Source organism: Ranitomeya imitator, chromosome 1 (assembly GCF_032444005.1).
Source record: "Ranitomeya imitator isolate aRanImi1 chromosome 1, aRanImi1.pri, whole genome shotgun sequence".
NCBI lineage: Eukaryota > Metazoa > Chordata > Amphibia > Anura > Dendrobatidae > Ranitomeya > Ranitomeya imitator.
The window spans coordinates 1,104,395,609-1,104,421,389 of record NC_091282.1 but is presented as its reverse complement, the minus strand read 5'-3'; the positions used below and the strand labels follow the sequence as shown (position 1 = coordinate 1,104,421,389).

General features: G+C 39.4%; 1 protein-coding gene across 1 annotated transcript in view; it reads left to right on the top strand.

Moving 5' to 3' along the window:
• Positions 1 to 25,781, top strand: part of LOC138656944 (EF-hand calcium-binding domain-containing protein 6-like) — a 303,716-nt gene that overhangs the window by 164,328 nt on the left and 113,607 nt on the right. Inside the window, exon 13 of the mRNA XM_069744319.1 lies at positions 6,538 to 6,648. Within this exon, the coding sequence (XP_069600420.1) occupies positions 6,538 to 6,648 (111 nt within the window). The remainder of the gene's footprint in view (positions 1 to 6,537; positions 6,649 to 25,781) is intronic.

Below are 25,781 nucleotides of genomic sequence, written 5' to 3'. Positions count from 1 at the left end.
AAACCTTGCTCAGGTGCCGCCCCCTGCATCGTCCCCGCCCTAGGCAGGTGCCCTCACGTGCCTAGTGGCAAATACGGCCCTGAGTCAAGGGGAAGATAGATGGTTTGAAGAGAAGGAATATAAACCAGCTCACCCTTGATACATAAGCTGAATTTCGGGAGCACAGACTGTGTCCAGGCGTGTAGAATCCAAAAGAAGAAAATCTCCAGCTTCACCGAATGTGTGAAAAAAGTTTTCTTTATTCACAAACTTAAATATGGAGAATACGAACCAGCACAAACCATATGGGTACGAATCTCAACTATTTTCTGGAGACTAAGCTCCCTTAATCATGATCATGATTAAGGGAGCTTAGTCTCCAGAAACGCTTTGAGATTCGTACCCATATGGTTTGTGCTGAAGTTTGTATCCTCCATATTTAAGTTTCTGAATAAAGAAGATAGATAGTGCAAAATACAGGAATATTCTTAAGCAGAACCTGTTTCAGTCTGTCAGTGATTTGAGACTGGGACGGAGGTTCACCTTCCAACAAGACAATGACCAAAAGCATACTGTCAATGCAACACTTGAGTGGTTTAAGGGGAAAGTTGTAAATGTTTTGGAATTGCCTAGTCAAAACCCAGACATTAATCCAACTGAGAATCTCTGGTCAGATTTGAAGATTGTTATTCACCAGAGCAAACCATCTAACTTGAAGGAGCTTAAGCAGTTTTGCCTTGAGGAATGGACAAAAATCCAAGTGGCAAAATGTGGAAAGCTCATAGAAACTTATCCAAAGCAACGTGCAGCTGTAATTGTCACAAAAGGTGCGTTACTAAGTACTGTATTGACTTTAGGGGGGTGAATAGTTATGCACCCTGACATTGTCACTTATTTTGTCCTATTTGTTGTTTGCTTCACAATACAAAGAAAACTAAATGTTCACAGTTGTAGGCATGTTCTTTACATGAACTGATGCATATCTTCAAATATATATACACACAAGTTGTTCTAAGTTCTCACCAAATTAGAATATCATCAAAAAGTTCATTTATTTCAGTTCTTCAATGCAAAAAGTGAAACTCATATATTGTATAGAGTCATTACAAACAGGGTGATCTATTTCAAGTGTTTATTTCTGTTAATGTTGATGATTATAGCTTACAGCCAATGAAAACCCAAAAGTCATTATCTCGATAAATTAGAATACTTTATAACACCAGCTTGAAAAATGATTTTAAAATCCGAAATGTTGGCCTACTGAAATATATGTTCAGCAAATGCACTCAATACTTGGTCGGGGCTCCTTTTGCATCAATTACTGCTTCAATGCGGCGTGGCACGGAGACGATCAGCCTGTGGCACTGCTGAGGTGTTAAGGAAGCCCGGGTTGCTTTGATAGCATCCTTCAGCTTGTCTGCATTGTTGGGTCTGGTGTCTCTCATCTTCCTCTTGACAATACCCAATAGATTCTCTATGGGGTTAAGGTCAGGCGAGTTTGCTGACCAATCAACACAGTGATACTGTTGTTTTTAAACCAGGTATTGGTACTTTTGGCAGTGTGGACAGGTGCCAAGTCCTGCTGGAGAATGAAATTTCCATCTCCATAAAGCTTGTCGGCAGAGGGAAGCATAAAGTGCTCTAAACTTTCCTGGTAGACGGCTACGCTGACTTTGGTCTTGATAAAACACAGTGGACCTACACCAGCAGATGACATGGCTCCCTAAACCCTCACTGATTGTGGAATCTTCACACTAGACCTCAAGCAGCTTGGATTGTGTGACTCTCCACTCTTCCTTCAGACTTTGGGTCCTTGATTTCCAAATGAAATTAAAAATGTACTTTCATCTGAAAACAACACCTTGGACCACTGAGCAACAGTCCAGTTCTTTTTCTCCTTGGCCCAGGTAAGACGCTTCTGGCATTGTCTTTTGGTCATGATTGGCTTGATACAAGGAATGCGACACTTGTGGCCCATGTCCTGGATACTTCTGTGTGTGGTCACTCTTGAAGCTCTTGAAGCAATGACTCCAGCAGCAGTCCACTCCTTGTGGATCTCCCCCAAATTTTTGAATGGCCTTTTTTTAGCAATCCTATCAAGGCTGCGGTTATTCCAGTTGCTTGTGCACCTTTTTCTACCACACTTTTTCCTTCCACTCAACTTTCCATTAATATGCTTGGATACAGCACTCTGCGAACAACTAGCTTCTTTAGCAATGACCTTTTGTGGCTTACCCTCCTTGTGGAGTGTGTCATTCACTGACTTCTGGACATCTGTCAAGTCAGCAGTCTTCCCCATGATTGTGGAGCCTACTGAAACAGACTAAGGGACCTTTTTAAACGCTTAGGAAGCCTTTGCAGGTGCTTGTTGTTAATCATCAACATAAACAGAAATAAACACTTGAAATAGATCACTCTGTAATAATTCTATATAATATATGACTTTTTAATGATATTCTAATTTAGTGAGAAGCACCTGTATATTATATGTATATATATATATATATATATATACAGTATATTATAAAAGTGAGTACATCCCTCACATTTTTGTAATTAATTTTTTATATATTATCATGGGACAACACGGAAGATATGACACTTTGATGCAATGTAAAGTAGTCATTGTACAGCTTGTATAACTGTATATTTAGGTGTGCACTTTAAATAATGCAACACACAGCCATTAATTTCTAAACTGCGGGCAACAAAAGTGAGTATACCCCTAAGTCAAAATGGCCAAGTTGTGCCTAAAATGTCAATATTTTGTGTGGCCACCATTATTTTTAAGCACTGCCTTAACTCTCTTGGGCATGGAGTTCACTAAAGCTTTACAGGTTACCATTGGAAACCTCTTCCTCTCCTCCATGATGACATCACGGAGCTGGTGGATGTTAGAGACCTTGTGCCCCTCCAACTTCCATTTGAGGAAGCCCCACAGATACTCAATACGGTTTAAGTCTGGAGACATACTTGGCCAGTCCAGCATCTTTACCTCAGTTTCTTTAGCAAGACAGCGGTCGTCTTGGAGTTCTTTTGGGGGTCGTTAACATGTTGGAATACTTTCCTGTGGCCCAGATTCCAAAGGAAGGGGATCATGCTCTGTATCAGTATATTATAGTACATGTTGGTATTCATGGTTCCCTCAATGAACTGTAGCTCCTCACAGTCGGCAGCACTCATGCAGCCGCAAACCATGACACTCCTACCACTGACAAGACACAGTTGTATTTGTACTCCTCAACTGGTTGGTTGCTGCCATACATGCTTGACACCATTTGAAGCAAATAAGTTTATCTTGGTTTCATGAGACTACAGAACATGGATCCAGTAATCCATGTCCTTAGTCTGCTTGTCTTCAGCAAACTGTTTACAGGCTTTCTTGTGCATCAACTTTAGAACAGGCTTCCTTCTGGGACAACAGCCATGCAGACCAATTTAATGCAATGTATGGCATATGGTCTGAACACTGACATGCTGACCCCCCACCCCCACCCCTTTAACCTCTGCAGCAGTGCTGCCAGCACTCATACATCTATTCTGAATAGACAACCTCTGGTTATGATGCTGGGCATGTGCATTCAACAGAGGCCTGTTCTGAGTGGAACCTGTTGTTCTTACCACTCCATTCTCACATGAACAATTCCCTTAACACCATAATATTGATACACAGTAAACACAATCATGTAAATGAAAGCTCAGGATATGCACCACATGCTGCAGCAGTGTGTGGCATGTGCTGCATATCCTGAGCATTCGTTTCTGCTGTATCCCTGTGCACACTGCAATCTGTCTGACAGATGAATGGCATTGTAGGACCAAAACGCTTCTTTAATTTTGGATTGCCTGCACAAAATAAAATTATCTGCTTACAACATTTACCTGAGTGCCAAGTTTTCTCCAAGATATACTTTGCAGTCTGCTCACCATCTCTGAAATTGCTCCGGTTTTTCAATGTCTTTTTTAAAATGTGGTGCCCAAAACTGAACACAGTATTCCAGATTACCAAGGAGGAGTAAAGGGGGATAATTGCTTCATGTGATCTAAACTCTATGCTTCTCTTAATAATTAATAGAACTGTGTTTGCTTTTTTTGCTGCTGCAGCACACTATTGACTCATGTGCAGTCTGTGATGTATTAGTATACCCAAGTCTTTTTCACATGTGCTGTTGCTTAGTTCTATTTCTCCCGTTCTGTATGTGTAATTTTCATTTTTCTTGCCCAGATGTAGAATCTTGCATTTCTACCTTTTAATACCATTATTTGTCGCTGCCCATTGTTCAAGCATATCTACATTCTTCTGAATCCTTTCTCTGCCTTTTCTAGTGTTATCTATTCCTCCTAGTTTTGCATCACCTGTAAATTTGATTAGTTTACCTTCAGTTCCCTTATCTAGATAATTTATTAAAATGTTGAGCAACACTGGGGCCAGAACAGAGATTTGTGGTAGCCCAATTGAAACACTCTTCCATTTGGATATGCATTTATCACCACTTTTTGAGTGCGATCACTGAGCCAGTTATGAATCCACCTAACCTTAGCCTTATCAGTCCCATACTTGGTCATTTATTCAATGAGGATAGTATGAGATACTTTATCAAATGCATTGCTTAAGTGGAGATTTACTATATCTACCACATTTTTCTGATCTACCCTGTCAGTGATTCCATCATAGAGGGAAATTAGATTAGTCTGGCCTGACTTGTTTGCTACAAACTCATTCTGGCTCGGGTTAATTACTGTATTATTATCCAAATACTTACATACATGCTGTTTAATAATTTGTTCAAATATCTTTCCTGGTGTAGAAGTCAGGCTCACAGGCCTGTAATTTCATATGGACCAGGAGATTTAAGTTAATTTAAATTAGCTAAGTGCTCACTCACCAAGTCTCTGTTTATACTGTAGATAATGTGGATTCTTTTATTCCTTCGATAGCACTGAAGGAATTCAATTAATTTCAGTTTGAAACACATCCAAATCACTATTTATGAGGATGGATCCTGTTTTTTAGGGGAACAAAACAGCTGCACATTATTTAATTTAATGCTGTTATTGGAATTATCTTTCTAGATAATAGGATGTTACGGTAACTTTTGGGATTATAAACAATTTCATATTCCTTGGTGTTTGCTCAGTAGACATGTTAGTGAGAAACCTTTTATAGACCCAAAAGATCTATGAAGTAAAATGAAGAAAACAGCTAAAAAATCCTGTGTGCTACTGTTTTACCTGTTGGTTCCTTTTCATATCTATGATCATAAAATAATATTTTTATACCCTGTGCAGATGCATGTATACTATAGATCTTACCTTCCCGATTATTTTACTTACTTTGTAGACTTTTCCAACTCTGTGATTTTAATTGTAAAAGAAAAATGTAATATAATAAATGACTTGATGTAAAATGAACGAAAATAACCACACATCACCACTTGAAGTCTGAGCAGATGTCCTTCATACTAATCATCTGCGTTCTTAATATCTTCATGTCTCCGAAATGTGGGTTTGTGATGCTAAATATTACTTCTCTTCATTTCATACGTCGCTAAAGGTTAATGCATCTAACCCCTGAAGAGCGGTGTGCGCCGATATAATTGCATTAAGCATATTACCATATTTTATTGTGAAGGGCTATATACTCTGTATGTACTTTATCGGGACAGAAAGAATTGCCTTTTATATGCTAATTAGCTGTGATATACATAACTTTACAGGACATTTAAGTAAGTGGCCTATTTAGTCTTGAGAAAGACATTTATGTCTAAAGCCATGACAGGGAATCTTTCTGTATTTTTACAAAGCTCTATTTTATTTACATAAATCTGTCAAAGTGATGAACAGTCTGCAAGATGAGCTGAATGGTTACTTTTGGCGTAGTGTTCTTTACCCTTGCGACAAGTAAAGGAACTTTCTGCTATTCCCATCCCCTCTGCAACCTTCCTCCATCTGAAGTCGGCTGCCCATTATCAGCCTCTTCACATAATGAATGGAGCCTTGTTCATCATTATTTTCTTAAATCATCCTCATTTATTCCTGTGTTTTAGGGATTATGCTTAAATTGTGCTCCGGGGAAGAAAACACTTATTTGCTCTTGAATACATACAACTACTTTTGGAATATATCTATGCAAGGTTTCTTAAGAGCTTTTTACAATATGCTTTCCAAATTCACTCCTTTTTCTCATGAAAAGCAATGTTTTTGTACATTTCCTTTCATGCTAACCGGGGCGAGTGAAAAGCCTTTTGAAGTGCTTGCTTGTTTAAGCAATAGCACTGTTTTAGCCTAATGAATACAGCCTTACAGACGGGACAATCTGACATGGCTCTGGATGCTGGTATCTCATCTGGCCAAGATCTCCGTCAGGGTTTTGGGTTTGAAATTCTTTCACTGCTGAAAAACCTGATTAACCTTTTGATATTCACGTGTGTGTGCTCTGGCTGGCAAGGGGCAATGAGGTGACAAAGAGTTAATGGCAACCATATGCTTGGATTATTGAGGGTGCCTGCAAGCCAAACCAGCTCTGTGATTGACTGGCACTAACTTCTTCTGTTCCAGGTTCGGTGTGGAGATTACTGATGAAGACTTTGAGCAGCTACTTGACAGAATCCCCCTTGACGAGGATGGGAATGTCAGATACCCTCACTTCATGGCAATGTTCGATTCTCGGTAATTAATGTTTTTTGTTAATCTATTCATTGCAGGCAGTTTGTGCTTAGATTGCATCCACCACAAGCATTGCTATATACAATACTCCATTTACAATGGCTGCCCATTTAAATGTGATATATTGCAAACTTTTAAGACCTTATAGTAACAGTTTAATAAAATATAATTAGAGTAAAGTTGAGCTTTGTAATTACCCCTGGAATTGTATGAATACATTGACAAATTGGTTACTTTTCATCTCGTCACTAGATTGTGTTCCTACACAGTCTGGTAGTGTCAATCATGATAAAACAGTGTCAGAGTGTCTACTGTAGAAAGATATCCCAGTAATAAGGAGAAGCAGAAGCAGGGATCTGCAAAAAGACTTGCACTACCATGGTCTAACATCCACTTTGGTACTCTGTGGTGGCCAGAGCAGGGCAGTGTGAACTTCCTCACCTGGCAGTCAAATGTCAAAATCCTGGGCATCATTTAAGATCCCTAAGCCTCATACAATGTCATAATTTCACTTAGACCTAGTGATTGCAAGAGGCACCTCGGATGATGGTTTTCCAGTGATGGCTAAGAAGTTCTCAATGCCCTGGTTGTGCTGCCAGAGAGTAGCAAAATAGTTAGCTAGATGCTGTACCAGGGTTCTGCTAATGTTTTTGCTCCTTTCTGCCCAGGAGCAATAGCAGAGAAACAGCGCAAAACTCCAAAGGGTTCTCCAGAATTGTCAGGAGAGCAATATATCATATATAGTGGGGGAAATAAGTATTTGATCCCTTGCTGATTTTGTAAGTTTGCCCACTGACAAAGACATGAACAGTCTATAATTTTAAAGGTAGGTTAATTTTAACATTGAGAAATAGAATATCAAAAATAAAATCCAGAAAATCACATTGTGTAAATGATATGAATTTATTTGCATTTTGCAGTGAGAAATAAGTATTTGATCCCCTTCCAAACCGTTAAGAGTTTTGGCTCCTACAGACCGTTAGAGGCTCCTAACCAACTCGTTACCTGCATTAAAGACAGCTGTCTTACATAGTCACCTTTATAAAAGACTCCTGTTCACAGACTCAATTAATCAGTCAGACTCTAACCTCTACAATATGGGCAAGACCAAAAAGCATTATAAGGATCTCAGGGACAAGATCATAGACCTGTACAAAGTTGGAATGGGCTACAAATCCATAAGTAAAACGCTGGGTGAGAAGGAGACAACTGTTGGTGTAATAGTAAGAAAATCATCAGCCTAAAACTACATGGATGGAACGTGTTAATGATCTCAAGGCAGCTGGGACCAGTCACCAAGAAAACCATTGGTAACACATTACGCCGTAAAGATTTAAAATCCTGCAGTGCCCACAAGGTCCCCCTGCTCAAGAAGGCATGTGTAGGCCCATCTGATGTTTGCCATTGAACACCTGGATGATTCTGTGAGTGATTGGGAGAAGATGCTGTGGTCAGATGAGACAAAAATTGAGGTCTTTGGCATTAACTCAACTCGCCGTATTTGGAGGAAGAGAAATGCTGCCTATGACCCAAAGAACACTGTCCCCACTGTCAAGCATGGAGGTGGAAATATTGTGTTTTGAGGGTGTCTCTCTGCTACGGGCACAGGACTACTTAAACAAAGCAATGGGAGAATGGAGGGTGCCATGTACCGTAAAATCCTGAGTGGCAACCTCCTTCCATCCGCCAGGACATTAAAAATGGGTCGTGGCTGGGTCTTCCAGCAAGACAATGACCCAAAACATACAGCCAAGGCAACAAAGTAGTGGCTCAAAAAGAAGCACATTAAGGTCATGGAGTGACCTAGCCAGTCTCCAGACCTTAATCCCATAGAAAACTTATGGAGGGAGTTGAAACTCCAAGTTGTCAAGCAAAAACCTCAAAATCTTAATGATTTAGAGATGATCTGCAAAAAGGAGTGGATCAAAATTCCTCCTGACATGAGCACAAAACTCATCATCAACTACAAAAACAGTCTGACTGCTATGCTTGCCAACAAGGGTTCTGCCACGAAGTATTAAGTCTTGTTTGCCAGAGGGATCAAATACTTTTTTCTCACTGCAAAATGCAAATAAATGTATATAATTTATACAGTGTGATTTTCTGGTTTTATTTTTGATATTCTATCTCTCAATGTTAAAATTTACCGACCCTTAAAATTATAGACTGTTCATGTATTCGTCAGTGGGCAAACTTACAAAATTAGCAAGGGATCAAATACTTATTTCCCCCACTGTATATAACATAGATACCAGTTCTGTTTTACCATCTTATACATCTATGGCATATTAGAAGTATATGCAATGGTCAACAGGATCCACTTACCATAAATCTTCAATCTGGATCATCAGTCATGGTACTTCCATAGTAACGGAAACAGTGAAGCAAGCTAGGTGGGAGAACTCATTTAAAAAGAACCTGTCAGGAGATTCATGTTAACCGAACCACGGCAGCACGAGCCACGGCACTTCTCTTTAAGCACCTAGCAGCATTGCTAGTTTTATTTTTTTTGCCTTTTCTTTTTCATTCACACTTTTAAGAGATAGCACTTTTTTTCCTTCCACATAGCTCTATCAGGGCTTATTTATTGCAAGGTGTATTGTATTTTTAATAACCCCATTTAATTTACTACATAACGTATAAAAAATTCCCTGTGTGGTTAAATGCAAAACCCCCAAGAAATTCCTACATTGTTTTTTTATTATTGCGGGACTAACTAGTTTTTATTATTACTATTTTGATGTTCGAATGACTTTTTGGTTACTTTTTATCCCTGTTTTGAAGGGAGGGAAAGGGATAAAAAAGCTGTAATTCTGGTGTTTTTATTATTTTTGGGTGTTTTTATGTTTATGTTGCTTTGTATAAAAAATGATCAACTGCAGAGGTTTGAACTTGTACCTCTTGTATTTTTTATTACACATATTTTCTTTTCTTGTAATAGTTTTGAAGATTTCTGTTCAGAGACCTGAGGTTTTTTAAATGGGTTACTGATAATTGTATTTTCTGACATGTCTTAGGCATATCAAAAGGTGATATTGGTAAGGTCATATGTATGGAACAGCTTACAGCTTTTCTGAGTTGTACTACGGATGTGGTGTAGTGAGACAAAATGAATATATGAGGTAGCATTTATCTCTACTAAGGACTTTAGGTGGCCTTTGTGTTTCTGCATCTTGCATCCTCCTCTATTCTTCTTTATTTTTTTCCTGGTACAAAATATATTTGTTCCATCACTTTCTGGATACATCCTCTTTATGTGATTGTTCTGTTGCATAGTTTGGTCGCAGAAGAAACTTGTGAGAGTTGATTATATGGGGTAATTCAACTTTTATCTACACAGAACATGAGGTACATGCATCAGCTTCTTAATACAGAATAACAGGAAGTCTGAAGGACCTTTTACCAGAGAGAAAGTGAAACCAAACAACAAGTATATGCATTACATTAAACTAAGCATATAACAGTAACAACACCGACTACTGCCAGAAAAGTATAAACTTCTCCTGCACACAAATAAGTCTGTATTTGTTGCATATCTGCCAACACCCTTTCTCAACAGTAAGGACTTATTCAGCTAAGCCAAATTTCTTCATCAGTCTCTGATGTCTTTCAGCATTCAATGCCTTTGTGAAAATATCTGCTGTCATATCTTCAGTTGGGCAGTACTCTAAATTTAGGATTCCTTCTTCCTGGTGATCTCTCAAGAAGTGAAACTTTACATCAATGTGTTTAGTTCTTGGATTAACTTTTTCCATCTGAGCCAGAACTAGACATCCTTGATTGTCCTCATACATCTTTGTTGGTCCAAATTGTTGTTGTCCTAAGTCTATTAGCAGTTGTCTTAACCATAGAACTTCTTGACCTAATGTTGACGACAGTGTTACTATAGATTGTTTCTTACTAGTCATGTTACTTGTTGCTCCTGAGTCAATAAACCAGCTTGACGATGACTCTTTATCAGTTACTTTAAATGTACCATTCCAGTGATCTGCATGTGGGTTAGAAATTGTGCTTTTTACTTTCTGTTTATTCTCCTTTTGGTGTAATTTCTGTTGTTCTGCTTTCCATATAGTACAGTCTTTCTTTAAGTGTCCCTTTTTCTTACATCTGAATTATGTACAACATCGCCATCTACTATCAGAAAAGTGTAAACTCCTCCTGCACATAAATAAGTCTGTATCTGTTGCATATCTGCCAACATGTTCTCTGTCCTGTCTGTCATTTTTATTCTCTGTCCTGACTCTCACAGCTGACACAGGGCCCGGCAAAAAGTGCCATGAGCAGTCACAGACCGCTCCCAGCACTTTAACCCCCAAAACGCTGCGATCAAACATGATTAAGTTCCTTAGTTGATGTAAAAAGTTGATGTCTTTTTACATCAACTAAGGAACTTGCCCCTCAGACCATGAAGGGTCACCACAACAGAGACCCTAATCACAGGACAATAAAACAATCCTTATCTAAGAATTGGCCCAATATTTATGGACGTAACTGTTTATCACCCATGGTAATTCTGCTTCATGTCACCTGGCTTATCCATGGTGTTTTTTTTTTCTATACGATGTTGTGCATAAATATGTGATTCTTCAGAATTTGTTTTAGTCTTTGCCTGATGAAGAGACGTATGTAGTCTCGAAAGCTTGCAATTTGTTACCATCTTTTCAGTTAGCCATTAAAAGGTATCAACCACCCAAAAGAAATTCATGAATTGCTTGCTTTTGTTCATTTTGCCTCCCAAAAATCGGAATAAAAAGCGATAAAAAAATGTCATGTGCCCCAAAATGGTACCAATAAAAAGCATCTTTTAGTGTGTGACAGCTGCCAAACATAAAAACCTGATAAAAAAAACCCCCACTAAAAATAGTAAATCAAACCCCCCTTTATCACTCCCTTAGTTAGGGAAAAATAATAAAATAAAAAAATGTATTTATTTCCATTTTTCTATTAGGGTTAGGGCTAAAGTTAGGGTTAAGATTGGGGTTAGGGTTGGGGCTAAAGTTAGGGTTGGGGCTAAAGTTAGGGTTAGAGTTGGGGCTAAATTTAGGGTTAGGGTTGGGCTAAAGGTAGGGTTGGGGCTAAAGATAGGGTTTGGATTAGGGTTAGGATTAGGGGTATGTTGGGGTTAGGGTTGGAGTTAAAATTGGGGGTTTCCACTGTTTAGGTACATCAGGGGCTCTCCAAACGCGACATGCATCTGATCTCAATTCCAGCCAATTCTGCGTTGAAAAAGTCAAACGGTGCTCCTTCCCTTCCGAGCTCTGCCATGTGCCCAAACAGTGGTTTACCTCCACATATGGGGTATCAGCATACCCGGGACAAATTGCACAACTTTTGGGGTCCAATTTCTCCTGTTACCCTTGGGAAAATAAAAAATTGTCGGCAAAAAGAAAATTTTTGTGAAAAAAACATGATCTTTTATTTTTACGGCTCTACATTATAAACTTCTGTGAAGCACTTAGGGGTTCAAAATGCTCACCACACATCTAGATAAGTTCCTTAGGCGGTCTACTTTCCAAAACTGTGTCACTTGTGGGGGGTTTCCACTGTTTAGGCATGGCGTCCGATCTCAATTCCCGTCAATTTTTCATTGAAAGTCAAACAGTGGTCCTTCCCTTCCAAGCTCTGCCATGCGCCCAAACATGGTTTACCCCTACATATGGGGTATCAGCGTACTCAGGACAAATTGTACAACAACTTTTGGGGTCCAATTTCTCCTGTTACCCTTGGTAAAATAAAAAAAATTGGATCTGAAGTAAATTTTTTGTGAAAAAAAGTTAAATGTTCATTTTTTTTTTTTTAAAGCATTCCAAAAATTCCTTTGAAGCACCAGAAGGGTTAATAAACTTCTTGAATGTGGTTTTGAGCACCTTGAGGGGTGCAGTTTTTAGAATGTGTCGCTGTTGGGTATTTTCTATCATATAGACCCCTCAAAATGACTTCAAATATGATGTGGTCCCTAAAAAAAAAATGGTGTTGAAAAAATGAGAAATCACTGGTCAATTTTGAATCCTTATAACTTCCAAACAAAAAAAAAATTTTGGTTCTGAAATTGTGCTGATGTAAAGTAAACATGTGGAAAATGTTATTATTTTGTGTGACATATCTGTGTGATTTAAGGGCATGAAAATTCAAAGTTGAAAAATTGCAAAATTTTCAAAATTTTCCCCAAATTTCTGTTTTTTTTTTCACAAATAAGTGCAAGTCATATCAAAGAGATTTTAGCACTAACATGAAGTACAATATGTCACGAGAAAACAATGTCCGAATCACCAGGATCCTGGTATTGTGTAGATTTTTTTTATTATCCACTGTATATATGTATATGTCTTTAACCCCTTCATGACCGTGGGATTTTTCGTTTTTCCGTGTTCGTTTTTCACTCCCCTCCTTCCCAGAGCCATAACTTTTTTATTTTTCCATCAATTTGGCCATGTGAGGGCTTTTTTTTTGTGGGACGAGTTGTACCTTTGAAAGACATCATTGGTTTTAGCATGTCGTGTACTAGAAAACGGGAAAAAAATTCCAAGTGTGGAGATGATATTTTTAATGATAGCATTTCTGTGCAGATACGTTCTTTTGATCGCCCGTTATTGCATTTTAATGCAATGTCGCGGCGACCAAAAAAACGTAATTCTGGTGTTTCAAATTTTTTTCCCGCTACGCTGTTTAGCGATCAGGTTAATGCTTTTTTTTAATTGATAGATCGGGCGATTCTGAGCGCGGCGATACCAAATATGTGTAGATTTGATATTTTTTTTTATTGATTTATTTTGATTGGGGCGAAAGGTGTTGTGAAAGGTAATTTAGTACCACAATGGACATAGAGGTCAGAACACATACAGTGACCTGACAATAACCCAAAAACATAGAACGAGCTCTGAGACGAGGGAACTCTGCTGACCGCAATCCCTAATCCCTTATTTATTTCACACATATATATGGCCTCTAGCTTTCAGATACCCTTTGCAGGTTCTGATCCATACCCTTTATTTTCTGCCTCACAGCTCTATTTTACCTCCATTCTCTATAACGCAAGCTGTGGCGGCGCTTTTTGTACGTACCTTTCTTACATATGCCCTCTTTCTCCTCTTTCCCCCCTGCTCCATTTACCGATTGTCTTCTTTCTGCATTTTATTAGGCACATTCTGTGCATCCCTGCTCTTTCTGAACCCAGCCCTACGGGCTTCTAACGGCACGGTACGTTTTTTGTTCCCTTTTTGCTTTCTTCTTGCTATATTGGTCCTCACAACAACTCACTATCACCTCATTTGGCACTGAGCGGAGCTATTTGCTATATATCCACTGCCTTCATATACTTACTCAAATATGATCGTTTATGATGTCCTCATTGTTATCGGCTTTATATGTTTATATGATATTTTGTTTTTTTGTCATTTGTATATACTTTCGTTGTTTTGTACTGGTTGTACTTTTTATTTTGTTTATTTTGTTATGACTTTGTAGTGACTGATGAAAGTCCTTATGGACTGAAACGTTTCGAGTGCTACAAATAAATCAAATCTTTCGCCGCTTAAGTTGAGTGCTAGACCAAAAGGATCTAGTCACTAACTCTCTGGTACCAAAGATTCCAGGATGACCAGCCAACACCGAACAATGAACCTCAGAGATAACTTTATTCGTCCACCTATCAGGGACAAACAGTTTCTCCGCTGGGCAACTATCAGGTTTATTAGCCTGAAATTTTTGCAGCACCCGCCGCAAATCAGGGGAGATGGCAGACACAATTACTCCCTCTTTGAGGATACCCGCCGGCTCAGATAAACCCGGAGAGTCAGGCACAAAACTCCTAGACAGAGCATCCGCCTTCACATTTTTAGAGCCCGGAAGGTACGAAATCACAAAGTCAAAACGGGCAAAAAACAGTGACCAACGAGCCTGTCTAGGATTCAACCGCTTGGCAGACTCGAGATAAGTCAAGTTCTTATGATCAGTCAAGACCACCACGCGATGCTTTGCTCCTTCAAGCCAATTACGCCACTCCTCGAATGCCCACTTCATGGCCAGCAACTCTCGATTGCCCACATCATAATTTCACTCAGCAGGCGAAAACTTCCTGGAAAAGAAGGCGCATGGTTTCATCACCGAGCAATCAGAACTTCTCTGCGACAAAACAGCCCCTGCTCCAATCTCAGAAGCATCAACCTCGACCTGGAACGGAAGCGAAACATCTGGTTGACACAACACAGGGGCAGAAGAAAAACGACGCTTCAACTCTTGAAAAGCTTCCACAGCAGCAGAAGACCAATTGACCACATCAGCACCCTTCTTGGTCAAATCGGTCAATGGTTTAGCAATGCTAGAAAAATTGCAGATGAAGCGACGATAAAAATTAGCAAAGCCCAGGAACTTTTGCAAACTTTTCAGAGATGTCGGCTGAGTCCAATCATGGATGGCTTGGACCTTAACAGGGTCCATCTCGATAGTAGAAGGGGAAAAGATGAACCCCAAAAATGAAACCTTCTGAACACCAAAGAGACACTTTGATCCCTTCACAAACAAAGAATTAGCATGCAGGACCTGAAACACCGTTCTGACCTGCTTCACATGAGACTCCCAATCATCCGAGAAGATCAAAATGTCATCCAAGTACACAATCAGGAATTTATCCAGGTACTCTCGGAAGATGTCATGCATAAAGGACTGAAACACTGATGGAGCATTGGCAAGTCCGAATGGCATTACTAGATACTCAAAATGGCCCTCGGGCGTATTAAATGCAGTTTTCCATTCATCGCCTCGCTTAATACGCACAAGATTATACGCACCACGAAGATCTATCTTGGTGAACCAACTAGCCCCCTTAATCCGAGCAAACAAATCAGATAACAACGGCAAGGGGTACTGAAATTTAACCGTGATCTTATTTAGAAGGCGGTAATCTATACAAGGTCTCAGTGAACCATCCTTCTTGGCTACAAAAAAGAACCCTGCTCCTAATGGCGACGATGACGGGCGAATATGCCCCTTCTCCAAGGACTCCTTCACATAACTCCGCATAGCGGCGTGCTCAGGCACAGATAAATTTTGGGAATTTACTACCAGGAATCAAATCGATAGCACAATCACAATCCCTATGCGGAGGTAGGGTATCGGACTTGGGCTCATCAAATACATGCCGATAATCAGACAAGAACTCTGGAACCTCAGAAGGGGTGGATGACGAAATAGTCAGAAATGGGACATCACCATGTACCCCCTGACAACCCCAGCTGGACACAGACATGGATTTCCAATCTAAAACTGGATTATGGACTTGTAGCTATGGCAACCCCAACACGACCACATCATGCAGATTATGTAACACCAGAAAGCGAAAAACCTCCTGATGTGCAGGAGCCATGCACATGGTCAGCTGGGTCCAGTACTGAGGCTTATTCTTGGCCAAAGGCGTAGCATCAATTCCTCTCAATGGAATAGGACACTGCAAGGGCTCCAAGAAAAACCCACAACGCCTAGCATACTCCAAGTCCATCAAATTCAGGGCAGCGCCTGAATCCACAAATGCCATGACAGAATACGATGACAAAGAGCAGATCAAGGTAACGGACAGAAGAAATTTTGACTGTACCGTACCAATGGTGGCAGACCTAGCGAACCGCTTAGTGCGCTTAGGACAATCAGAGATAGCATGAGTGGAATCACCACAGTAGAAACACAGCCCATTCAGACGTCTGTGTTCTTGCCGTTCAACTCTGGTTAAAGTCCTATCGCACTGCATAGGCTCAGGTTTAAGCTCAGGTAATACCGCCAAATGGTGCACAGATTTACGCTCACGCAAGCGTCGACCGATCTGAATGGCTAAAGACATAGACTGATTCAGACCAGCAGGCATAGGAAATCCCACCATGACATCCTTAAGGGCTTCAGAGAGACCTTTTCTGAAAATAGCTGCGAGCGCACCTTCATTCCATTGAGTGAGTACGGACCACTTCCTAAATTTCTGACAATATACCTCTATCTCATCCTGACCCTGACACAGAGCCAGCAAATTTTTCTCTGCCTGATCCACTGAATTAGGTTCATCGTACAGCAATCCGAGCGCCAGGAAAAACGCATCGATATTACTTAATGCAGGATCTCCTGACGCAAGAGAAAATGCCCAGTCCTGAGGGTCGCCACGTAAAAAAGAAATAATGATCCCAACTTGTTGAACTGGGTCACCAGAGGAGCGAGGTTTCAAAGCCAGAAATAGTTTACAATTGAAACTTAGAAATTTAGTTCTATCTCCAAAAAACAAATCAGGAATAGGAATTCTCGGTTCTAACATAGAATTCTGAACCACAAAGTCTTGAATATTTTGTACTCTTGCCGTGAGCTGATCCACACATGAAGACAGACCTTTAATGTCCATCGCTACATCTGTGTCCTGAACCACCCAAATGTCTAGGGGAAAAAAAAGGCAAAACACAGTGCAGAGAAAAAAAAATGGTCTCAGAACTTCTTTTTTCTCTCTATTGAGAATCATTAGTACTTTGGGCCTCCAGTACTGTTGTGAAAGGTAATTCAGTACCACAATGGACATAAAGGTCAGAACACATACAGTGACCTGACAATAACCCAAAAACATAGAACGAGCTCTGAGACGTGGGAACTCTGCTGACCGCAATCCCTAATCCTCTCCAACCACACTAGAGGCAGCCGTGGATTGCGCCTAACACTCCCTATGCAACTCGGCACGGCCTGAGAAACTAGCTAACCTGAAGATAGAAAATAAGCCTACCTTGCCTCAGAGAAATACCCCAAAGGAAAAGGCAGCCCCCACATATAATGACTGTGAGTTAAGATGAAAAGACAAACGTAGAGATGAAACAGATTTAGCAAAGTGAGGCCCGACTTTCTGAACAGAGCGAGGATAGGAAAGGTAACTTTGCGGTCAACACAAAACCCTACAAAAACCACGCAAAGGGGGCAAAAAGACCCTCCGTACCGAACTAACGGCACGGAGGTACACCCTCTGCGTCCCAGAGCTTCCAGCAAGCAGGAAAAAACAAATAGACAAGCTGGACAGAAAAAAACAGCAAACAAAATAGCAAAGCAGAACTTAGCTATGCAGAGCAGCAGGCCACAGGAACGATCCAGGAGGAAACAGGTCCAATACTAGAACATTGACTGGAGGCCAGGATCAAAGCACTAGGTGGAGTTAAATAGAGCAGCACCTAACGACTTCACCACATCACCTGAGGAAGGAAACTCAGAAGCCGCAGTACCACTTTCCTCCACCAACGGAAGCTCACAGAGAGAATCAGCCGAAGTACCACTTGGGAGCTCTGCCACAGAATTCACAACAGAAAGGGGGGTGATTTAAACTTTTATATTTTTTTTTATTTTTTTAACATTTTTTTCAACTTTTTTTTTTTACTTTTGCCATGCTTCAATAGCCTCCATGTGAGGCTAGAAGCAGGCACAACTCGATCGCCTCTGCTACATAGCAGCGATCTGCTGATCGCTGCTATGTAGCAGAAATGCAGGTGTGCTGTGAGCGCCGACCACAGGGTGGCGCTCACAGCCACCGGCGATCAGTAACCATAGAGGTCTCAAGGACCTCTATGGTTACAATGGAGACGCATCGCCGACCCCCAATGATGTGACGGGGTCGGCGATGACGTCATTTCCGGCCGCCCGGCCGGAAGCGGTAGTTAAATGCCGCTGTCTGCGATTGACAGCGGCATTTAACTAGTTAATAGGCGTGGGCAGATCGCGATTCTGCCCGCACCTATTACGGGCACATGTCAGCTGTTCAAAACAGCTGACATGTCCCGGCTTTGGTGCGGGCTCACCGCGGAGCCCTGCATCAAAGCAGGGGATCTGACCTTGGACGTACTATCCCGTCCAAGGTCAGAAAGGGGTTAATGCAGGTAACGAGTTGATTAGGAGCGTCTAATTGGTCTGTAGGAGCCAGAACTCTTAATGGTTGTTAAGGTATCAAATACTTATTTCTCACTGCAAAATACAAATAAATTTATATAATGTATACAATGTGATTTTCTGGATTTTTTATATTCTATCTCTCAATGTTAAAATTAACCTACCCTTAAAATTATAGACTGTTCATGTCTTTGTCAATGGGCAAATTTACAAAATCAGCAAGGGATCAAATACTTATTTCTCCCATTGCACATATGGTACACAAAAATAGTTTGGGTATGAAATCCTGCTGACAGATTCCATTTAAGTTACCAATTGAAAAACATAGTAGATGCACATGTTATCAATTTCTCCGTTATTTTTCTTTTAGAACAAAATAACATGCAGAAAAAAATATAGATATGAATCAATCCTTAAATGCATAAAAATACTATAATTTGAAATCCTATTCACACATCCCTAAGGATATGTTAAAAAATCCATGTGTTTTTTTTACAATGTTTTCATTCTGATGTGGTTCATGATGCAGGTTTTGACGCATTTTGGAGGAATTGTTTAAACTTATTTTCATACGTTTTTTGCAGCCTTTTGACTTTGGTGTTAACTTTTTTTGTGTGTTTTTTTGGTGTTAACTTTTTTGGTGTTGACTTTTGATTGGTGCTGATTCTGCAAGGAATCGCCATCAAAGAAGTGACATTGATTTTTTTTTTTGTGCAACTTGATTTTAAAAACCTTCTGTTATAAACTATTTGCAAAGGGCAAAGTGACTTGTAAAACATTTTCCCGTCTAGTGCGCCTATATCTGTTTTTATTTTATTTTATAGTTCAGATGACAATAAATGAACATACAGATACTTACTTATCTGTAACTTTTATCAGTCTATATGTTTATTGACTTTTTGGAAATTATACTGATCAAGAAATGCTAACAGATAATGTCAAGACATATAGATTTATCATTTCTAGCGGCAACTAATACATTTGATCATTTTCTCTCTAGTTGTGATAATTTCATAAACAGAAATTCTGAGCTGGATCCAACTTCCAAAGTGAACATAGTCTAATTTATATTACATGTGTTAACATTGTTAACTTTGTCATCATTGTGTATTCTGCAAATCCTGCCAATATGCCTTACACTTGTTCTGACGCCCCTTTCTGTGTAGTATATTTGCTCTTTTTGTGATGGAGAACAGAAGTAAAATGTTGACTCAGGGGTTGATGGACGGCTGGTGTTTGAATAGCAGCGGCTTGAGTTACTAAAAAAATAAAGGAAAGTATGCGGTGCTATTAAATGGTCCACGTTTAGGTAAAATATAAAGTATTTGTCTCCCTTATTTCAAAATGTTTCATTGCCCTTGTCTGATCATATGTTAGTCAGATATTGAGACACGCTTTGTTGAGCAATTAAATCATCTTCTGCCAGACCTCCATAAGAAACCTTTGTGTGGTCCTGCTCTCAGATAGGCATCAGTCCCAAAGGTTGACAGGGGTATTTTTGATTTAACCCACACAAAATGTGTGTGGGAACTTGCAGGAAGCAAATCCAGTCTTAGGTCTAGATTTTTGTTCCTTCTATACATAGAAGAGAAAAGTGACGTTATAGATGCTACTGAAGTTAGTCCTACTCAAGCTTGGAAAGGACAAAAGAACAGTGTTGTTTGTGGGATGCATCCCGACTTATATATTCTTCCCATGTCAGTATAATCACTACTGGGAGGTAGCTCGATTAAGGATTACCATATCATTAATAGTATCCATGACTTTTGTTCAAAGGCTACTTGTGTAATGTTGCCTTGTGGATGAAGCACTTTAATCCTCTCAGCCGCAGCTGTAGAAAGGGGTCTTCCTTAGCTCCCCACACTGACTTTCCCTGTCCCATTGGATCAGTTCTAAAAAAAAAACAGACAGAAACAACCGTCAGCTGAGAGACAGAATAAAAAAGAAAGAAACAATCGTTCTACATTTCCACATTCATCTCCCAGCTTCAATCCCTGCCAATGTTTTCCATTCTTCTCCCTTTTCTCTAATAATCAGATCACCACTCGGATGGTGGTCAGATTAGGCGAAGAACAATACCATTTTAAATGTTAACTTTGCATCTCATTTTATTCACCTTGCATGAAAAGAAAGGCATCGTTTTGTTACTGTGTCAATGCAGCCCTCATATCCTCGCGTTTGAGATATTCCCGGAGATATCTTATTGCCTCTGAAACAATCTCAAGATGTAGACGATTTTGTTACTTGAAAGACAGTAATCTAAATAATGCAATTAATACTGATGGGAATTATTTTCTCTCTGATTATTGCAAATGACCTATTTTCCTCCAAGAGAAGGATTTTACTATAGGCTTGCATGCTAACAAATGTAAAAAAAAAAAAATCTGGCATTTCATTTAGAAATCAAAGACACTGCAAAAAATGCGAATCAATGATATTTCATAGAATATTTGAAAATAAACTTATATATCAGCTATAGTTAAGAACGGCTACAATGAGTGTTTCTCAGTCTAGAAGACCCAACGTGTCTTTGTATCACACATATAGACCATTGATATCGCAGTGCCAGGAAAACTTGAACACTTCCCATTGGTTTCCCCCTTAGATCATAACTGATAAATGGAGGTGCCCTTACTTAAAAATACCCCATAGATCATAACTGATAAATGGAGGTGCCCTTACTTAAAAATACCCCATAGATCATAACTGATAAATGGAGGTGCCCTTACTTAAAAATACCGTAATCAATATATCATTGAAAAAAAAAAGGATTTTCCGAAGCAGTAAAACCACTTAATTCTGGATTTTTCCTTTTGTATTTTTTCTCTTGCATGAAATCATTATTTGTGTCAATGGCTGCAATTTGGATTAGGCATCAGATAACTAAGATTTCTTATGGACACATTGATAAAACATAATGAATAATAATATATCCATACTGAAAAGCAGACATGACCAGCATTTACTATGATCTTTAAAATCATTATAATCACAATTATAAAGATTTGCTCAAGTACCATAACATAATATTGAAGAAAAAACAACATTGCATGCAGTTTTTGATGGAAATAAATACATTTCCTGGAATTTACCGACAATTGATAAACATGCTCTCAATGCTCGTGGTACACATATGATTCAAGTAGGAGGAATAATATCCTTGTGTTCTCCTAAAGTACTGTATCACTGAGTTTTTCATCCATTCATATATCCATGAAAACTGCAAAATAGTCTGAACATTATAAGGACTGGTTAAAGATCCTACACGTTTTTATTTATTAGTTAGTAATTTTTTTTTTCACAAAGTATATGATGAAGAAAAAAAATAAACTTTGCCATCTTTATTGCTGAAATGTATAATATTTATACAGCAGTTTTTAAACTACTGAGCATTTCTACCCATTTAAGATAAAAAGGTTGCTCACATCATAGCTTCGAAAACTTGTTTAACCCCTTCACGACCTTTGACGTATAGGTACTCCTAAGAAGACTATTAAAGCCAGTCAAAAGTAAACAAAGAAAAATTTTAAAATATCTAAAAAAAAAAAAACAAGTTCAAATCAACCCCCTTTTGCACCATTGAAAATATAACAATTAAAAAAATACACACATTGGTTATCGCTGCGTTCAGAAATGTCCGATCTATCAAAATATAAAGTAAATTAATCAGATCGGTAAACAGCCTGACGAGAAATAAAATCGAAACGTCAGAACTATGTTTTTTTGGTCTACACAACATTGCAATAAAATGCAATAATGGGAGATCAAAACATCGTATCTACCCCAAAATGGTATCAATAAAAACTTCTGTGCAAAAAAAGCCATCACCCAGCCCAAGAGCATGAAAAATGGAAATGCTACTGGTCTCGGAAAATGGCGACATATACAATTTTTTTTTCTTAAAAATTGTGGGGTCATACATGTTTGGTATCTGTGTACTTGTATTGACCTGGGGAATCAAACTGGCAAGTCACTTTTAGTATTTAGTGGGCATGATAAATAACTAACCCAAAAAACAATTGTGGAATTTGCAATTTTACCGCACTTGGAATTTGTTTCCCATTTTCCAATACGCTATGTGGTAAAGTCAATGGTGTCATTCAAAAGCACAACTCATCCCTCGAAAAATAAATAAGTTCTCATATGGCTATGTTGAAAGAAAAATGAAAAAGTTATGGCCCTGGGAGGAAGGGGAGGAAAAAACAAAAGCGCAAAGCCATGAAGAAGTTAATGCTATTTGTTTGTGTATGTGGTAGAAACAAGATCTCAGTAGGATTAGGTTCTGGGGTCAGTAATGCTTGAAGAGGTCCATTGCTTTTTGATGGTCAGTAGTAGGCTTGAGCGAAACGGATCAAACAAATTCAAAAGTCGCCGACTTTTGGCAAAGTCGGGTTTCATGAAACCCGACCCTAGTGTGGGATCGGCCATGCGGTCGGCGATCTTCACGCCAAAGTCGCGTTTCGTATGACGCGCTTGACGCCATTTTTTCAGCCAATGAAGGAGCGTGGGCAGAGTGATGACATAGGTCTTAAGGGCGTGGACGCCTATCGCCATCTTGTCGCTTGTGCGCTGTAGCGATTTGCAATGTGTAACACCAGCTTTTCTGTTCAGGGATGGAGGAGAGAGAGAGAGAGAGAGAGAAAAAAAAAATTACCCATTGACTTTGCATTGGGTTTTGTGTTTCGGTCGATCCCCGACTTTTTGCCATAATCGGCCGATTTCACTCGACTCGACTTTTGAGATAGTCGGGTTTCGCGAAACCCAACTCGACCCTAAAAAAGTACAAGTCGCTCAACCCTAGTCAGTAGTGATGTGTGGGCACTCTCTGCACTGCTCGATATAGCAAGCAGTGCCGACTCGAGTATCACATGGTGCTCGAGTGCTCGGATCCCAGCAAGTGAATTCTGAGAGAGAAAATGTTTCTGTCCTCCAGAAAAACGCTTGAGTTTGCCATTCACTTCCATTATGCTCGCTACTCGCGTTGAGCATGTCCGAGCATCCGTTGTGTTTGATTCGAGTACCGAGCATTCCAGCATTTCAGTGATCGATCAACATTAATGGCCAGAATAGTATTGTTTGTTGCGTTATTCCTTTCAGTAAAAGGGACAGAAATATGATGGTTTTCTGATGGACTCATCTGTTACACCGCACTCCGTGTTTCATCTGAAAGGTTAATAAGCCTGAAACCTGAATATTTAAGAAAGTAAAAGTGAGGTTTTTTGCTTCTCATGAGAATATCTATATGCGCAGACTTAATGGGCAATTATTAGTGTGCAGAATTATAATGCAACTAAGTGAAAAATGTATTTTTTTTCCATCTCAATTATTTATTTTCATCTCTTACAGTGAAAATAATAATCAAACAACTCAACATATACAAGAATACATTTCTGAGAAAAAAATATCAGTGACCAATATAGCTGCCCTTCTTTTCAAGCACAGCCATAAACCTTCCATCCATGGAGTTTGTCAGTTTCCTAATCTGTTGACGATAAACTTTTAGGGCAGCACCAACCACTGCCTCTGACACTGTTCAGGGAGGTGACTGAGGCTGCCGTCACACTATCAGTATTTGGTCAGTATTTTACATCAGTATGTGTAAGCCAAAACCAGGAGTGGAACAATTAGAGGAAAAGTATAATAGAAACATATGCACCACTTCTGCATTTATCACCCACTCCTGGTTTTGGCTTACAAATACTGAGGTAAAATACTGACCAAATACTGATAGTATGATGGCAGCCTGATTGCCTTTACCATCAATCTCCCAATTAAGAAGGGCCCACAAACCTCAAGAAGGTTTGGGTTAGGTGCGGAGAGGCCGTGTCATTGTTATTTCTTCTTTAACCCCTTTACCCCCAAGGGTGGTTTGCACGTTAATGACCAGGCCAATTTTTACAATTCTGACCACTGTCCCTTTATGAGGTTATAACTCCGAAACGCTTCAACGGATCCTGGTGATTCTGACATTGTTTTCTCGTGACATATTGTACTTCATGATAGTGGTAAAATTTCTTTGATAGTACCTGCGTTTATTTGTGAAAAAAACGGAAATTTGGCGAAAATTTTGAAAATTTCGCAATTTTCAAACTTTGAATTTTTATGCAATTAAATCACAGAGATATGTCACACAAAATACTTAATAAGTAACATTTCCCACATGTCTCCTTTACATCAGCATAATTTTGGAACCAATTTTTTTTTTTGTTAGGGAGTTATAAGGGTTAAAAGTTGACCAGCAATTTCTCATTTTTACAACACCATTTTTTTTAGGGACCACGTCTCATTTGAAGTCATTTTGAGGGGTCTATATGATAGAAAATGCCCAAGTGTGACACCATTCTAAAAACTGCACCCCTCAAGGTGCTCAAAACCACATTCAAGAAGTTTATTAACCCTTCAGGTGTTTAATAGGAATTTTTGGAATGTTTAAATAAAAATGAACATTTAACTTTTTTACACAAAAAATTTACTTCAGCTCCAATTTGTTTTATTTTACCAAGGGTAACAGGAGAAATTGGACCCAAAAAGTTGTTGTCCAATTTGTCCTGAGTACGCTGATACCCCATATGTGGCAGTAAACCACTGTTTGGGCGCATGGGAGAGCTCGGAAGGGAAGGAGCGCTATTTGACTTTTCAATGCAAAATTGACAGGAATTGAGATGGGACGCCATGTTGCGTTTGGAGAGCCACTGATGTGCCTAAACATTGAAACCCCCCACAAGTGACACCATTTTGGAAAGTAGACCCCCTAAGGAACTTATCTGGATGTGTGGTGAGCACTTTGACCCACCAAGTGCTTCACAGAAGTTTATAATGCAGAACCGTAAAAATAAAAAATCATATTTTTTCACAAAAATTATATTTTTGCCCCCAATTTTTTATTTTTCCAAGGGTAAGAGAAGAAATTGGACCTCAAAAGTTGTTGTCCAATTTGTCCCGAGTACGCTGATACCCCATATGTGGCAGTAAACCACTGTTTGGGCGCATGGGAGAGCTCGGAAGGGAAGGAGCGCCGTTTGACTTTTCAATGCAAAATTGACAGGAATTGAGATGGGACGCCATGTTGCGTTTGGAGAGCCACTGATGTGCCTAAACATTGAAACCCCCCACAAGTGACACCATTTTGGAAAGTAGACCCCCTAAGGAACTTATCTGGATGTGTGGTGAGCACTTTGACCCACCAAGGGCTTCACAGAAGTTTATAATGCAGAGCCATAAAAATAAAACAAAATTTTTTTCCCACAAAA